Source organism: Schistocerca piceifrons, chromosome 8, assembly GCF_021461385.2.
Source record: "Schistocerca piceifrons isolate TAMUIC-IGC-003096 chromosome 8, iqSchPice1.1, whole genome shotgun sequence".
In the NCBI taxonomy this organism is placed as follows: Eukaryota; Metazoa; Arthropoda; class Insecta; order Orthoptera; family Acrididae; genus Schistocerca; species Schistocerca piceifrons.
In genome coordinates this window covers 38,309,969-38,329,383 of record NC_060145.1, presented here as the reverse complement: position 1 = coordinate 38,329,383, position 19,415 = coordinate 38,309,969, and the positions used below count along the sequence as shown (strand labels likewise).

The following is a 19,415-nucleotide window of genomic DNA, read 5'->3' as shown; positions in this document are numbered from 1 at the left end:
TTAAAGTTTTTAGTACCTATTTACGTAATCTATAGCCGTCAGTAACACTTATTTACAGGATAATAAATGTTAGTCGTGTATTAACAAAAGAAATTTGTAGTATTTAAAATTAGTGAAGTGATTTCAGCACCTACTATCGGCATGAAAATTATATAATTGTCAATCGCTTTGTCGAAGAAAAACGTACATTGCTGATGCTTATGTTTTTGGTGTGCAGATGTGAATTATTTTGTCGTCAATAACACGTGTGAATTTTTATACAATACAACATTTGATACTGCGGAAGTAAATTACTTGCTCTTCCTCTAAGAAACGTCATTCCGGACAAATCTTAACATTTATTCTTTATACAGAAGCTTTCACAACGATGTAGCTACGCTCACACACACACACACATCAAAAACCATATTTACGACATCATCTTGTAAGAATTATTTCCCGCAACATGCCGTGCTCAAGTAAATTCAGAGACATAAAAATCGTGACTGGCAACAACAGGAGTATTGACGTTTAATATGATCTAATTGGGTCTAGAATAGAAAGGATTATTTTATAGTGGGCATAAAAAATGTAGTTCGCGACACATGTTATTAAGGAAATGATCAAGTATATGAGTGATGAAACAGAGCAACGGTGAAACAGCAGGATAACGATAAATAGTTATATTCCGTAACTCGAAATTCCACAAAGATTTTTTTCTATCAAGTATGTAAATATTTCTATTGCGATGTCTGCAACTTCATGCAGAATTAGGACAGGAATTTGTACCGCCTTCGCACGTAAACATCAACAGGCCTGAGGATACAACAGCCAGTGGTTTCATTTTGTTACATTTCTCATATGTCAAAAGACGGATGGTATTCGCACGTGCAAATCAAATTTACTATGGATAATCATCTCAGCTGATTATTTTGTATTGGCTACACTTGTTTTTATAATACGTCGATACTAGTTAGCAAAACAACTCAATATTAGAACTAGAACAAAGAATATCATATGGACTTTCTGGGAGTTATTTGCAAACCTGTCGAAGAAAAACATGTTTACATCTAATTTGGTCACTTTAATTTTGTTTTTCCTGGGCACTATTCAGTTTTAACTAAAGGTGCAGTTGGCTATAAAGCAACAAAGTATTTTCGTCCCCTTTCTTTTAAATCCCACGTTTACGTCTGTGATTTGTTAAAATTGCAGCTGGGACACGTAATTCCTATGTCACTCTGATGAGTGTATTTTAAGAGAAAATTTGAAGAACGGAAATACTCGTTGGGCATTGGTTTGATATATCGTTCAGTGTTACTGAGTTTTAGGATTATTTTCCATACCTATTTCTCAACCTCGTTTACGCGAATAGCATGTCGTGTTTCTGTTTCCCAATGAGAAAAATTTTACCCTAAATAGTTAAAAACTGTAAAAAAATATAACACAGTAAAACAATATTAATAAACCGTAGATAGATGGTTTACACTTCGTCCTATCCATTAGATTGCGACGACGTGCAAATGAATGTGAGGATCGTTGAATTGACTGCTTTATATCTTGTATCTAGATACAGACTTTTAAAAATCAGAAGGTACTGGGCAACGATTATCCTGTATTCATAAATGTTGTTGCACTTATGCTATGGTTATCCTGGATTCAGAAAGGTAACTGTACCTAGAAGCAAATCTGATTGTTCGATTGACAGTGGAAGTGGAAACAAAGAACAGTGAATAAAACTTAATAGAATCTGCCTTTATGGGGATCATCCCACTCTCCAGTCCTTTCTAGGTGTTCGCTCTCATTTGTTATATAACTTAGAATTTTATCATTTAGAAAAAAAGGTGTAGTTGTTCTTCTCTAATATCTTGATTCCTTGATGGGTCTTCCGTTTTGGAACCTTTAACTCTTCTCAGGAATCTTGTATCTTGTGCCTGTATTTTGGTATTCACTCAGTCTCGCTTCCATAGACAAACGGAAATTGATCAACGGATAATCAATGTAGATGCTAGGAATGTTACAGCAATTTGTAAAGAAGAGATAGAATTTGCAAGTATACTAAATGGCATGAATATTGGTGTTGTAACAATCACAGAAACGAAAATGGAAATGAGAGACATCAAATATAAGCAGATTCCATTATTTTCTATAGTAGAGTTGAACAAAGGAAAGAGAAAGCTAAGACGTAGCACTACTCCTGCACAAGAAATGGGAAAAAGAGATCAAAGATTGAGTATGTGTAAGTACAAGAATATACTTACAGTCAGATTGAAACAGAGCGGCGTCAACGTCACAGTTAGAAGCGTGTTTGCACCAGAAGAACCTTCTATGAAGAATTACAGAAAGGATATAGTATACTGTTCAGATTATTATGATGGATTATTTCAGTGCTAGAGTAGAAAATATCCCGCTACCCAATTTTATATGACCTTTTGGAGAAGCTGTATGTAATATAAATAGTAAAATACTGAGAGATTTTGCCTCTTACATTAATTCAAAAATAAAAAAACTCATTTTTTGAGAAAAGGAACACACATAAGCCTATGCAGCAACTACAGAGGTATAAGTTTACTGAACTCGACATACAAGATATATACTAAGATTTTAAAAACTAGACTTAAAAACATAACACAAGTAATATTGCATGAGGAGAAAATAATTTTTTGGAAAGGACGGTCCACGATAGATGCAATTTTTATTTTACAGTAGATCATACGGAGTTGGTGAGAATATAATAAACAAATTGCTTTTATTGGTTTTAGAAAAGCTATTGACAGTAGTAATAGACAGAAGGTTTTGAAGATAGCGACGAACCGCGAATGTCCGATACATCCAATCAATGCAGTAAAAGGTTTATGTCAGAATATTACTATCGCTCTAGATCTCAACCTAAAAATGATTAAGGAGATACCAGCTAACAAAGAAGAGTGACAAGGCCGCTGTAACTACTCAACTGAATTCAGTGTTCACCCATATGACGTAAAGCATATACGGAAAACAGAATCTCAGAAAATAATATACCACGAGAGGAGAAATATTTTAAATGAATTAATGTATGCTGACATTGCAGGGATCCTAGCAGATACGTAAGCAAGCCTTCAGAAAGAATTTACTTACTGAAACACGTATCCTGGAGATACTAAAAGGTATCAGATAGATTATATAATGGTAAGACAGAGATTTAGGAACCGGGTTTTAAATTGTAAGACATTTCCAGGGGCAGATGTGGATTCTGACCACAATCTATTGGTTATGAACTGCAGATTGAAACTGAAGAAACTGCAAAAAGGTGGGAATTTAAGGAGATGGGACCTGGATAAACTAAAAGAACGAGAGGTTGTACAGAGTTTCAGGGAGAGCATAAGGGAACAATTGACAGGAATGGGGGAAAGAAATACAGTAGAAGAAGAATGGTTAGCTCTGAGGGATGACGTAGTGAAGGCAGCAGAGGATCAAGTAGGTAAAAAGACGAGAGCTAATAGAAATCCTTGGGTAACAGAAGAAATATTGAATTTAATTGATGAAAGGAGAAAATATAAAAATGCAGTAAATGAAGCAGGCAAAAAGGAATACAAACGTCTCAAAAATGAGATCGACAGGAAGTGCAAAATAGCTAAGCAGGGATGGCTAGAGGACAAATGTAAGGATGTAGAGGCTTGTCTCACTAGGGGTAAGATAGATACTGCCTACTGGAAAATTAAAGAGACCTTTGGAGAGAAGAGAACCACTTGTACGAATATCAAGAGCTCAGATGGCAACCCAGTTCTTAGCAAAGAAGGGAAGGCAGAAAGGTGGAAGGAGTATATAGAGGGTTTATACAAGGGCAATGTACTTGAGGACAATATTATGGAAATGGAAGAGAATGTAGATGAAGATGAAATGGGAGATAAGATACTGCGTGAAGAGTTTGACAGAGGACTGAAAGACCTGAGTCGAAACAAGGCCCCAGGAGTAGACAACATTCCATTAGAACTACTGATGGCCTTGGGAGAGCCAGTCATGACAAAACTCTACCATCTGGTGAGCAAGATGTATGAGACAGGCGAAATACCCACAGACTTCAAGAAGAATATAATAATTCCAATCCCAAAGAAAGCAGGTGTTGACAGATGTGAAAATTACCGAACTATCAGTTTAATAAGTCACAGCTGCAAAATACTAACGCGAATTCTTTACAGACGAATGGAAAAACTGGTAGAAGCGGACCTCGGGGAAGATCAGTTTGGATTCCGTAGAAATGTTGGAACACGTGAGGCAATACTAACCTTACGACTTATATTAGAAGAAAGATTAAGAAAAGGCAAACCTACGTTTCTAGCATTTGTAGACTTAGAGAAAGCTTTTGACAACGTTAACTGGAATACTCTCTTTCAAATTCTGAAGGTGGCAGGGGTAAAATACAGGGAGCGAAAGGCTATTTACAATTTGTACAGAAACCAGATGGCAGTTATAAGAGTCGAGGGGCATGAAAGGGAAGCAGTCTTTGGGAAAGGAGTGAGACAGGGTTGTAGCCTCTCCCCGATGTTATTCAATCTGTATATTGAGCAAGCAGTAGAGGCAACAAAAGAAAAAGTTGGAGTAGGTATTAAAATCCATGGAGAAGAAGTAAAAACTTTGAGGTTCGCCGATGACTTTGTAATTCTGTCAGAGACAGCAAAGGACTTGGAAGAGCAGTTGAACGGAATGGACAGTGTCTTGAAAGGAGGATATAAGATGAACATCAACAAAAGCAAAACGAGGATAATGGAATGTAGTCAAATTAAATCGGGTGATGCTGAGGGGATTAGATTAGGAAATGAGACACTTAAAGTAGTAAAGCAGTTTTGCTATTTAGGGAGTAAAATAACTGATGATGGTCGAAGTAGAGAGGATATAAAATGTAGACTGGCAATGGCAAGGAAATCGTTTCTGAAGAAGAGAAATTTGTTAACATCGAGTATAGATTTAAGTGTCAGGAAGTCGTTTCTGAAAGTATTTGTATGGAGTGTAGCCATGTATGGAAGTGAAATATGGACGATAACCAGTTTGGACAAGAAGAGAATAGAAGCTTTCGAAATGTGGTGCTACAGAAGAATGCTGAAGATTAGATGGGTAGATCACATAATTAATGAGGAGGTGTTGAATAGGATTGGGCAGAAGAGAAGTTTGTGGCACAACTTGACTAGAAGAAGGGATCGGTTGGTAGGAGATGTTTTGAGGAATCAAGGGATCACAAATTTAGCTTTGGAGGGCAGCGTGGAGGGTAAAAATCGTAGAGGGAGACCAAGAGATGAATACACTAAGCAGATTCAGAAGGATGTAGGTTGCAGTAGGTACTGGGAGCTGAAGAAGCTTGCACAGGATAGAGTAGCATGGAGAGCTGCATCAAACCAGTCTCAGGACTGAAGACCACAACAACAACAACAACAACATGTAAGTGTGAAATTCGACATGGAGATCTAGACAGAAACAAACTAATAAAATTGCCTTCAGGGGGAGTGAACACGTTAGAACCAGTAGAGTGAGGTAGCACAATATTTTAGAACAATTAAACAACTTTACTTACCTAAGATATGAGGTGACGTATGGCTACGACACAGATATAGAAATTAAACTTAGTAAACTGAGGCGGACATGCGGAACTATTAACAGAAACATTAAAAATAAACCTAGGGAAGGTACTCAAATCAGTTTCTATCAAAATTATGTCTTGAAATCTGCATTCGACCCTCGATACAACCATGCCTGATAATCCACTGTAGCGTTCAAAAGAACTTTGAGGTTATCTGATGGTATACCTCTTACCTTGATGGGAAGAACCATCGTTTTTTGAAGAAAAACGCTATTAAATCGAATAGCGTGCAAAAGAAAAGAGAGAATGATATCAAGACTTCCCGAAACTATTTCTGAGAGACTAAACAAGGAAGAAACGTGGAAATAGGTAGACGAGGAAGAATATAAAATCTAGGTGTAGCAGAAACAGTAAAGTGTTTGCGCGATCAGATAAAATGGGTTGATTGGAATAGCTCAATTGGCCTGTTCCCTAAATGGAGGTTATTATACACGCTATTTTTAATTAATTACTGCAGCCTTTTATGGTACTCATTTTTCTCGAAAATTTTTTCTGTTTTCGATGCTCTATTTAAAACCATAGATGAATCTTACTTCTTTTTTAAAAATTACAATATCCAAATTAAGATTTATATCGTCCAGTCCAGTTCAGAAGATCCTCACTAGCGGACCATCGGTATGGACAGCACTTAAGAATCTACTAATTACTACTCGCCGTCGATAGAATAGCCACTTACGACACACCTTGCGGCCAACGACAGGAAAAGATGTACTTTATCGAAATTTCTGCTGTTTTTATGCTTTAACGTTTTGTTCTTGATTGTCTCTCGTTGTAATAGTATTTACAGTCAATGTTCCCAGACACTTAACTAATATCTGTATTCGTCTTGAATGTATTGTTTGTGTTACAGATCCACCGTCGATATATGTCTGTCATGCTGACATATTTAATACTTAATTAACTTAATTATTGTCTTGTTACGTCTGTATTATGTTCTACCCTCCAATTTCGCTATTAGGTGGGAGACTGGGCTTTGGACTGATCATAAGGGTATTCTGTGTGTGTGTGTGTGTGTGTGTGTGTGTGTGTGTGTGTGTGTGTGTGTGTATGTATCTGATGAAGGTCTATAAACGGAAGGGCCTTGAACTGCAATGAGACGAGCTTAATTACATGGTATTTCTTTGAGACAGGCCACATATCAGGCGCAAAAGTTTCATTAACTACATGATCTGACCTAGTAACTTCCTGTCATAAAACCTGAAGTGAAGCTCCATTCCAAAAGGGCACAGAGGCTTCGCAGAATATGGTATGATATTATTGCGAGTTTCACTAACGTTCATGAAATACGCGGCCCTCCTATCTCTAACAGGCATCGTAAATAAACAGAGCAGTCACTCCACGGCTCTTGTAGATCTACAACTATGATTTTACGGACTAAATATCTCTGTCTAGAGTGCATCATAAGAGTAACAGCAAAATTTTATTATGGTTGATATGAGTGGTCCATCCTTAGCATTAATTTTTGCAGAGAACAGAAGTTCAAAGACTTACTTACATGCAGAATGAATGTAATATCTGCTTTTAAATAGAGACGCATTGTCTACCAGTAGGTACACATTGCCATATTGTTCCCACAGAGCTTGTATTCGTATGCGGGGTACTAAAAACAGTAGCAACAGCCGTGTTATAGAATTCATAATCGTGGAATAATGTTTCTCGTGCCGCACAAATAAATGTCTTCCCACCACAAATTAGAACCCATCGATTAAAGACAGCCATAAAAATATAGTAAATGCATCAGTGTCACAGTTATATATTCAACTCTGCTTCTGTGTTGTTCTTCATTTCATTTAAATTAATGTGCATCAATATGTCAGTATGATTATGAGGTTTCGTTGCCCAAGATGCTTCCCTAAAGCAAGGCCATCATCTTTCCTGATTAAGTAAGTCAGTAAATAATTAAACAGATAAAGGTGACATTAATGGAAAAAGCTTCAAAGAGAGAATAAATATCTGCTGCAGGCTTGGTCATATTAACACTGTGTTCCTGAAATAATCTGTAAATTAACATTCATTAAGTTCTCGGACAAAGCGCTGATGATATACAAACCAATTAAAAAATATATAGTCTTTCTGAAAGCGAGCAATCTCTTATCCTGGGAGTGCCTGGGAGTTTCACTGCGTTTTAATAGGTTTTTGGGATCCCGTTGTGGCCAACTTGTTACAAAGGGCAGATAATCTACGAGCAGATTACTTTCTTCAGATTACTTACCTTTTTGATTCAAAATTGTAGTAGTAAAGGAGGTCTTATTAATATTCTGTACTATTAGTTTAATGAAATTAACAGGAATCCTTCAATTAATATTACGAGAGGAAACGTTGCAGATTATGGTGTTATAAAAATTGATTTGCTGGAGAAATTACCACACAATAGAGTAAAAACACTTTGCCTAATATTTGACAATGACGAGTATCAAAGTGGGAAAGGGACAGTTCTTTCTTCCATGTAACAATGATCGCATTAGGACAGAAAAAGAGAATTGCAATGTTTACAGGACCATCACCTTTCTCTCTCATACCGCGAAATTCATTGCAGGCTTTGCATCTAAACGTTTGGAAAGTAGCAGGGAAGCGGTGATCGAAAAATGTGTCAGGGTTCAAAGAAGTAAAAGTGATACAGGACGCTTCCGGATCGTTGAGACTCTAAAATAAGAACGGGTTTTAGAGATATACGTGGCACTGCGCGCTCCCTGAAAGCAAATGTTTTTAACCATGCCAGTTATGCCAGATTCCTGGAAACAGAAAAAAATGGGGTAGATTTGAGAGAGTGAAGACGTATTAACAATCAGCATATGGAAAAAAAAGTAAATTCCGACTGACTGTTAGAGACACTGGTAGGGTTGTAACTATGAGTGGGCTGCGACAAGGTTGCTGTATGACTCCTAAGCCAATCGATGTATATGGAGGACATTTTATGAGAGAGTTATTGGTAGAAGTTGATGATTATAGAATAACAGGGAGAGTTACAAACAAAGTGAAACACGCAGATACTGCAATATTTACAGCCAAACTTGTAAAAACCTTACAGGAGCTGACAGAGAGGGTAGTTGATTTTGATTGAGAATATGGTATAAAATTAATGTAAGGAATACAAAGGACATGGGAAATGTCAAAATAATATGCCCCCGAACGTAAGAGTGAGACCAATCAACCTTCTTGAAAACGTTAAACGAGCCATGATACCTGAGAAGTCTGAAAGAAAGTGGTGCTTAACCTGTCAATGAATCCGACGTCGAATTTCCAGTGCCCAGTACGTATTCACAAAAAGACTGAGTAGGAAAAGTTGTAGTCGAGCAAAGTAAATAGGTGAAATGTTACATGTGAAATATGGCACTGTATGAGTCAATGATTTTGGAGAGATTTGAGATGTACTGTAGATGGAGAGTAAAAATAAAATGGACAGACGAAATAATGAAACTAGAGATACATACACGAATTAGTGAGAGGAAACTTATTTCTACAAATATCTGTCACAGAAAATTAATTGAGTATGCGATGTTTTGAGTGGATATGCCATATTTTGAGATAAAAAAATTTTCTGCAGGTCTTTATAAAAGAAAAAATAAAGAAAACACAGAGAATAAGAAGAAAAGTGCTATTGATTAGTGGATCAAACATTAACAGAATATACAGAATGTACCGGGTGTAAGTGTAGATATATCTGACGGTGGCTGAGGACAGTGCACTGAACAACATTACATCAATATCTACTTCATCTGGAGGCTAATAGAAATATCTACTTGGTGAAGCGCATTTTTTGGTTGGTTAGTACCCTCAGTTCAAGTGGCAAGAGCAAGCCATAATGCTTATTTTTCGCTTTGGCAGGAGGTCAGGTGTTAAAGTGTGAAAGTGTCAACGCAAAACTGTTACTCTTCAGTGACAGGGGTAGTCCACTTAGTGGTGAAGTTGGGACCGAGCAGAAAACATCAAATAGTTAATTGTGCGTTGTGTCTGTGGGAAGTCTATTAAACGCAGAGAAAAAACAACCAACAAATTAAGATACTACATAAAAATATCTGCAGTTATATCCATTAAACCCCATGTAGGAAGTACCACGAATAAAGTGAAGATGTAGATCAATTGAAAAAAAAGAAATATTCGGTAGGTCACTGGTGTAAATAAAGTTGTGAAAGCTGTGAGGACAGGTCGTGAGTCGTGTTTGGGTACCTCAGTCTGTAGAGCACTTGCCTCTGAAAGGCAAAGGTCCCGAGTTCTAATCTCTGTCCAACACACAGTTTTTATGTGCCATCTGGAAATGTATCAGAGACAGTGTTGGTTCAAATGGCTAGCACTTTGGGACTGAACATCTGAGGTCATCAGTCCCCTAGATCTTAGAACTACTTAAAGCTAACTAACCTAAGAATATCATACACATCCATGCCCGAGGCAGGATTTGAACCTGCGACCGTAGCGTTCGCGCGGTTCCAGACTGAAGCGCCTAGAACCGCTCGCCCACACCGGCCGGCATTTAACGTGTTCACGACAAGTAGTATGGTATCAGACATTTAGTGTTTCTTAAAAAAAATTTATTTCGGAAAGAAAATTTTGTAAATGTACATTCTGTGGTAACACTACGAACTGCACAACATATTCTGTGTTTGAATTAGATCGATACGTCGAAAAACATGACATGAATTGTTATGCCAATGTCCTAATTTTCCATCAAGGGAACTACTGTTGGATGAATGCGCAGCTTAGTGGACATTTAATTATGTCAGAACATTCATTTGCGCTTTGTCTGCTTCTCATGTGGAAGAATTCTGAAGGACGGCGTTGAGTATGCCGCACGTTGCACAGCGACGTGCGAAGTGTTGCCTGCACGGCAGGGGCTAGTAGTAGTAGTTGAGTGGAAGCAGGAGCAGCGGCTGTGCCGCTTTAGAGACGGAACTGGGGATGACGCTGTACTTCCCGGCGGCACCCGCCACCCCCGGCCCCACGGCCAGCTCCTGCGGGCTGCTCGAACTGACGCGGGTGCGGACCTTGTACCTGCACAGAGCAACAGTGAAAATGGGCGTTATTATACTCGAGATAGAAGGTGCAGTTAGTCACTGAGGAATGCCAACTCCCTCGTCTGTTTTTAGTAAACGTAAAATGAACAAGTTTATTTATATAGTACTGGAAAATCTACAAATCAGGTTCCCACAAAGAAAGGACTCGAGTGCGCAGTGTTACACCACTATTTAATAAAAACATACGCTACATGTCTGAAACATGGAAAACTGAATGGGATTCCGAAAATTTTAAGGGGGAAAATACATAGCTGAATTGTAGACACTATGCTGGTGATCGAAACATCGTACATAATACCGTTTTGACTGTAAACATGAATATAAAATGGAAAATAAAAAACTTAACAAAGAAAATAACACTTCATGGAAAGTAATTAATAAAATCAAACATTATTATTGAAGATAAAAAATGGTAATTTTGATGGTAGAACCAAAAATGGAATACATACTGCAAGAGACTATTCACGAAAATATCAGATGATACGAAATTTTTAACGAGTGCGTTTGAGTATACATTATTAGAAGCAAAGAGAAAAATTTATATTAGAAAAGAAATTAATATGGAACCATTAGCTAAAATAAGAACATCTGTACTTGGTACCTGGGCACAGATGTCCCCTTCAAGTGTGCCTCAAAAGAAAAACGGAGGGTATGGAGATTTGGGAAGCAATAGGTACAGGAAAACACTAAGTAGTATAGTAATTCCTTAAAAAAATATTATAAAACAACAGATTACAACGAAGAATAATCTATAAAGTTTTCGCACAAAGTATGGACTAACAATTTTTCAAAGCAATTTGTTTATTTTATCAAACACATAATTATTTTGGAGGTTACAGATGACCTCATTCGTAAATTATAACTTTGAATCTGGTAACTATATACATTTCAAGACGTTTCCTAATCATTCATTTGGAAGTTTGAATCTCAGAGTCATCGATTTAAGTACGATTAATTGTGCTACTTATGCAACTTCTCTGATTCTCTTCCTTACGAACCATACAGCAGTCGAAATTAGGTAGGAAATTTTACATAGCAAAACGAGAAAAAGACTAGTTTTCATAACAAAATTCGTTTTTAACTTTAACATTAGTCCTCTTGAGACAATTAATTGCTGTTAGAGCTATCGGTTTCATGTCAAATGCAGATTTCATTGCATTGTATCGCTATTTGGAGAGTAATAAGCTTTAGTTCTCTAAATTCATGTTAACATTAAAATAAAGGTCAAAGGGCTTCAAATGTAAAATGCGTTCAAGATCAGGAAACTATTTTTAGCACATTCATTTACTCATTTAAACTGATTACATGAAGAAGTTCAGGTCCTCTGTTACACTGGATCTGGTTCTTACGCATCCAGAACGTCTTCACAACAGTTTTCTTAAGAGTGATAATACTTATAATATTTTTGCGGATTTAAGTAGAAAGAATAGTCTGACGCATCTCTCCGTGCTTATCTCTCGGGCTAAAGTCTTTTCATCTCTTCGTAACTACTCTTAACCAATGCCCATTGCAACCTGTTTCCTGTAATTAGTCCCTGTTCTCTGTCTACAATTTTTATCCCTCAAAATTTCCTTAATTAATAAACTACTCCTTGTTGATTCAGGATGTGTCCCGTCAGCCTATCCAGTCGTTTTTTCAGCTGTGCCATCAATTTCTTTTCTCCCAATGCGATTCATGTCTCCTTGTTGGTTAATCGATTTATCTACCTAATCCACAGCATTCTTCTGTAGCACCATAGTTGAAAAGTTTCTGTGCTCTTCTTGGTTGTACTGTTTATCATTTATTTCTCCCTTTCATATAAGGCTATACACCACACAAACACTTTAAAAAAAATCCTTCCTGACATTGAAATTTGTATTACATGTTAACATATTTCGTTTTCTCAGAAAAGATTTTGTGGTTGGTGCCAGTATGCATGTATGGCCTGTTTACTCCTCCCATCATTAGTTATTTTCATGGTCAAATGGCAAAAGGTGTCAGATACTTTTAATGACTGTCCATAATTTGTTTCCTGATCAACACGTAATTTAATTCCATTGTATTCAACTAGCGTTGCTTAACTTTTGTTGATATTTGTCTGAAAATCTCATTTGAAGGCAATGTCCATTGCAACAACTGATGTTATAAGACCTTTGGCGTTACTCGCAGAATTACAGTTTCGTCTGCAATGTTTAAAAATTGTATTTCCTGTTTCTAGATCTTTTTGCAAATTTCTCCTAGGTTTTCGTTACCGATTCTTCCATATAGAGACTGAGTAACATGCAGGTATACTACAACCCTATCTCACTTTCTTCTCAAACGCTGATGCTTTTTCTTCTCCTTCAACTTTTATAACTGCATCTGGTATCTGTACTAATTGGATACAACCTGTCACTCCCTGTTGTCATTCTTCATAACTTCAATATAATAAAGAATGTATTTCAGACAACATTCTGAAATTGTTTTTGTATGTCCATCCTTTTTACTGGAGGTCTGGGGGACCACGGCCGTTCAGTACTGAAAGGACGGATGTAGGTGTCTCATTTTCTTACAGTTGTAAAATTGTTTTCTAAATCAATGTCTGCAACAAATGTGAGTTTCCATTTAGTCGACTTATCTGCTACCATAAGTTGTGAAGCCAGTATTTCTTATGTGTTTCTACATTTCTACAGAAGCGAAACTGTCACCTAGCAGCACCTGTGTTCTTTGGTATTGGGGTAATTATATTCTTGTTGAATTCTGAGTGTATTCATATATCGCATATACTATGTAGAATAGTTTTCACATGTTTGGTTCTCCCAAGGATCTTATAACTCTGAGGTAAATCGTCTGATTCGGGTCCTTGTTTCGATTTAAGTCTTGCAGTGCTCTGTTAAATTGCACCTGCTCTATCTTATACCTCAAATTCATCTTCACCCACTTTCTTTTCCATTTCCATAATATTATTTTCAAGTTTCTTCCCTTTATGTAGACCTTCTTAAAACTTTCCCTTTTTGCTTGGCATTTTCTTGCCAATCGAGCTCTTGATACACTATTGTTTCTATTTTCCCAAATGTTCCTTTAGTTTCTTATACATGATATATCACTCACATATACATGCACGTTCCAACAGCTCACAATTTTCCCTATAGTTACTACTCAAGTGAATTTTTCAATTATCAGTCAATCTCACTTTTTAGACATCTGCATTCTCCTTTGGATACTTCATTTACTACATTTTTGTATTTTCTCCTATCATGAATGTAATATTTCGCCTACTATTCGAAGAGTTCTATGGGCTTCGCCTTTTTGATCTCAAGAAGCTCCCAATTCATCTTTCGGTGTACTTCTTTCAGACATTTCACTCAGTCCATGGCTAAGGTTCCTCTTAAACCTGTGAGTAGCCTCTGGCTGTTTCAATTTCCTAGGTCTCACCTTCATTGTTCAAATTTTCAGCAATTCCCATACCTTTAATCAGCATTGTAAAACTAATAAATCAGGTCAGCCACTTATACTTCTTCATGTGTTTTATATTTCAATATGTAATTTCTAAATGACTGTCATACCTGCCAGTGTCTCCATAATTCCTACTCCTGCGCTTAACCTAAAGGACTTGTGTTGATAACTCCATACTCAGCTGACCAGAAATTCATTCTTCTGTCATTGTATTTCTAAATCAGTACAAAAACAACAACCAACACACATAAGACTTTTGTGTCATTTTTTGTTTACATATTGCCAATCTCGCGTCCTTGACAAATTTAAATCATTCTTTAAACTGAATTATTCTTTCGAAACTGACCATGAGTGAGAAATGTGGGAGCTGTTATAAGGTAGTGAGTAGAGGGATTTGTTGCCGATCTTGTAGGAAATATTTTCACTGGGGTATATGCAGTGGGGAGACTGTTGGGAGAACAGAAGAGGTTCTCTCCTGGAACTGCAGAGTATGCAGAAGGAACATTTTGGTTGGGGAACAGGAAAGGAGGAAGCAAGGAAAGAACACTTAAGGATCATGGGAGATAGGGGGGGGGGGGGAGGACGGTGGCTGGGAATTGGCAGGTGGTAGGAGGATAGGAAGAAAGAGAACGCGATCTGATAATTTTATCATCAACACCAAAAACAGGTATCTGCCACTGCCAGAGTTAAGTGGAGAAGAGCCTCAGGCAGAACGAGTAGCAGGAAATGTGCAGCACACTTCAACCGTGGCCAAGAAGCTTAGGAATGTACAAAGTCTTAGGAACAAGAAAGTGCTGCTGCTAGGTAGTAGCCATGGGCGAGGTGTAGGCCCTCAGTTACAGGAAATTTTAGGGGCAGTGCACCAGGCCATCAGTATCTTCAAGCCAAATGCAGGGCTAAGTCATGTGATAGAGGACCTAGGGTCTATATGTAAGGACTTTACAAAAGAGGAGCATGTAGTGATAGTGGTTGGGGTGGGAAACAGTTAGGACAGGGATGGGGCGTATGACATAGACAAGATAGCTTTCCTGACTCATGGCACCAACGTACACTTTGTTGAGCTGTTCCAGCATCATGATCGACCACACCTTGATGGAACTGTGAGGTGAATCAATGTGAGATTAGGGATGGCTCTAAGGACAGCCAACTTTGCTCATTTTTCTCTGGTGCCCATCGAGACTATCAACAGATGGGGTTTCACTAGGCATGGCCTAAACCTAAACAGGACTGGGAAGGGAAGATTGGTACAGCTGATTGATGAAAGTACAGGGGGTGGGTCTCGGGCCATACATGGTCAAATACCTGTTGTCATAGGTAGGAAAAGAAGGTATTTTTTTGGGATAAATCCAGACAACCAGTTCCCCTGTCTAAAGAGTATCTCCAGCACTTTAAAAAATACTGAAACAATCACTCACAAAACAGATTTTAACACTTCAAATATCACATATACCAGATGTCACAATGAAAAACAAACCATTGGAGAGAGTAACATGAGGCATTTCACATACTTAACAATCCTCCATCAAAACATGCAGTCAATAAAAAATAAAATACAACTATTAGAAGTTGAGCTCCATTCCTTGAACTGCACAGTAGTTTGTATTACTGAGCACTGGTGTAGAGACACAGAAGTCCAAGATGTAGTAATATCATTGTATGAAAAGGCAAACTCTTACTGCAGAACTACTTCAAGGGGTGGAGGATCATGCATTTATACAGGAAAGGAACACAGTTCAAATCAAGACATGACCTGAGTGCAGTAAGTGAAGACAAACACTTTGAAATATCAGCTATTGAATTAACAGGGCTTGATATCACCAAGAAATTAATCATTTTGTGCGTATATAGATCTCCCAGTGGTAGTGTGGTCACTTTTTTCAATCAGTTAACAGATGCTCTGGATAAAGTGTCAAGTACAAAGGTCAACATAATTCTGTGTGGGACATTAACATCAACACTAATATCATAAATGAATCCAACAGCACCTTCATAAACATCCTTCAAAGTTCTGGCATGTCACTATTGGTCAATAGTGCAACAAGGGTTACTACAACGACTGCATCAGTAATTGACCATGTGGCCACATATATGGACTGGGAAAAATGTGATGTAGCTGTAAAAGGTCTCAGACTATCAGACCATCTCTGCCAAATAACAACAGTAAAATCAGGCATCAAATCATTCCATCTACTACAAGCCTACAAACGACATCTACCAGAAATCAGAATAAAAGGTTTTTCAAAAGAACTAGAGAAACAAAGCTCGGATGAAGTGTATAAGGAAACCAATGTGAATATGAAATTTTCTAAACTCTCCACATTGTTTAAATTGCACTTTGGAAAAGCATTTCCAATAGTATGCAAGTCTGTATCAATATCTCACAAAAACAGATGGATAACAACAGGTATTAAGAAGTCCTCCCAAACACTTCAGCACCTGTTCCATGGAAAAGTTTCGCAATGAACCAGAATTCTTAAATTTCTGTCATAGACACAAAAAGATCTGTAGGAAGGTGCTGACTGCTGCAAAAATGTCATTTAATGACAACATAATATATATTGCAGAGAATAAAAGCAAAGCAGTCTGGGATGTTATAGAAAGGAAACGGGGAGAAGCAATAAAACGCAGAATAACATACTGCTAAGGAAGGGGGATAAAGTAATAAATGATACACAACACTTAGCAAATTATGTAAACGAGCAAATTTCAAGTATTGCATAGAAGTTACAGCAAAAATTCCCCAAAACAAATATAGCACCTGTAAATAATGTTGCACTAAATACAATGTTACTTCCAACCACAGAGAATGAGGTCAATAAAACTGTTCAAAACCTAAAAAATAAAAAGTCAGCAGGCTTAGATGAAATACCAATGTGTGTACTGAAACAATGCATAGGGATTATACAAGGCCCCTTGAGAAATATAAGAAATGAATGCTTCACATCAGGGACATTCCCAGAGTAGTTAAAAGAGCCAAGAATTGTACCTTTGCTTAAGAAATGTAATGCAGAAGACACAGAAAATTACCTTCCAATTTCCCTGCTGTCACCACTCTAAAAAATAACAGAAGCAATTATGAAAGACCGATTAATGAATTTCCTGAATAAATACACTCTTAAGCAAATCACAGTCTGGTTTCAAAGTGGCAAAAATACGGAGTCAGCCATAGTAGGATTCACAAAAGTTGTACTTGATGCTCTTGATTAACATGAGTGTGTCGCAGGCATATTTTTGGATTTTTCTAAGACTTTTGATATAGTTGACCACAAGACCCTATTAAATAAATTAGAAGCATTAGGAATAAAAGGGGTAGCTCATACCTAACAGATAGGGTAAAAAGCGTAGATATAACACATACTTCAAATAGACCTAAACATTTAGTAAAACACTTATCGGAATCAAAATACATTAATATAGGGGTTCTGTGAGGTAGTATATTAGGACCAATACTATTCCTGATATACATCAATGACTTTACCAGTAGTGTTACTCATTGTGAAAAAATTCTCTTCACTGATGACAGCAATATTGCAGTCACTCAGAAAACAAGAGAACGTCTTGCCGAGAAAGCACATGAAACTCTCAAGGAAGTTTATGATTGGTCAATAAACAACGAAGTGACATTGAACATAAACAAAACTAATGCCATGAATTTGAGTTTGAAGAGGAAAAATGACAATGTTAAATTAAATGTAGATGGCAGTTCTGTAGACTGTGTAACAAATACAAAATTTTTAGGAATGAATATTGATTCTCAGTTGAAGTGGTGTGAACACACAAAGGTACTAGCAAACAGAATGTCATCAGCAGGTTATTCCCTTAGAATCCTATCATCAGTGTGTAACATGCAGTGTCTTTTAGTTCCACGTTATTCACATGTACACTCGATTCTTAGCTATGGTATTCTTTTTTGGGGAACAAACGCACAAAATATGAACACAGTTTTCAAACTCCAGAAAAGAGCCATAAGAATAATAACCTAAAGTACTAGTCGAGCTCATTGTAAAGATATGTTCAAAACACTGGGGATTTAAACTCCTCCATGTGAATACATTTACCAGTCAGTTGACACATCAAAAATAACATTGGTAATTACTGCACAAACAGCTCTGTCCATGACCATGCAACAAGAGATAGACTCAACTTACATTTACCACGAAAAAATAAACATAAAACTCAAAATAGAATTTTCTACCAAGGAATAAAACTGTAAAATAAATTACGAAAAGAGATTAAAGAAACTGCAAAAATACACATTTAAAAAGGCACCTAAAAAGTACCTATTATCCAATACATTTTATGCATTGAATGATTACTTGGATAAAACAGAGTAGGGGTTTGATAAAAAAATGCTATACAAATAAATAGCAATAATAATAATGATTATAAAACATCGAACATTCCACATAACACATTCACTTAATGTTTTTTTCCTTCTTTTTTCCGTTCTAGAAATACTTACTCCCAAGCTATTCGTAGCACAATACTAACACCTCTTCCTCTTTCTGAGCTCAACATCCCACTCATTATGGAGGGATGCTGACTCAGTTTTTCAGGATAGCAAATGGGAAGTCGCAGTACAGAAAATGGCCCAGAGATCACCAGTGTCTGTCTGTCTGTGTGTGTGTGTGTGTGTGTGTGTGTGTGTGTAGTGAGTGAAGTGTTATGAAACAACGTGTGTATAGTGTGTGCAGTGACTGATAGTGAGATACGAGTGAACAGTGTGGCATTACATTATTTAAGAGGTTATTTGTAAAAAAGTATTATATAACAGGAGTAAAGCTAATGATTGTCTCTAACTAGAAGTCTGTAAATATATGTGTATAAGAATTAGCTTATTTTAAATTGATATAAACTTGTAAATACTCGGATATGTCATATATCCTTGTAAAAAGAGATCTACAGATGAATAAAGCTACCGCTACTACTACTGATATTTCGTCAGATCACACACAAACGCAGCATGGGCGTTAGTGTTGTTCTAGTAGAGAGAGTGAGTCTTTTAAAGTGTGGGATGTGATTAATCAATCCTGTTTAGTATGGGAGTATATCCCAAAGTCCGGCTCCAGCTGCCGAGAAAGAGTCAGAGAAGGCGGTCTGTGATTGCGTGACAGAAAGAATTTTACTTTTGTTAGTCTTTTTCGATATGAAGGTTAACATCGAAGGCAGATTTAAGGGTCTGTACATGTTAGTTAGACGTTAAATTAGAGTGTGTGGAAGTCTTTGCATGTGTCTGTACTTAAGTGGGGTAACCGAGGTAGATGATGAATGATCGAAATGACATACATCACACGTATGAAGTACTCAAGCCTTCACCAGCTGCAAGCACTGTGAACTTTCCTGCGTTACTTAGTTCATGTTACATGGATCATTTTTACGATAAGTTGAACTGATGCGCAACGAGT

At 37.2% G+C, this 19,415-nt stretch overlaps 1 protein-coding gene across 1 annotated transcript in view; it reads right to left on the bottom strand.

The window, feature by feature from the left end:
- Window positions 1-10,091: 10,091 nt before the first annotated feature.
- LOC124712496 (translation initiation factor IF-2-like) overlaps window positions 10,092-19,415 on the bottom strand; it is a 131,966-nt gene continuing 122,642 nt past the window's right edge. Inside the window, exon 5 of the mRNA XM_047242792.1 lies at window positions 10,092-10,573. Within this exon, the coding sequence (XP_047098748.1) occupies window positions 10,417-10,573 (157 nt within the window). The 3' untranslated portion in view covers window positions 10,092-10,416. The remainder of the gene's footprint in view (window positions 10,574-19,415) is intronic.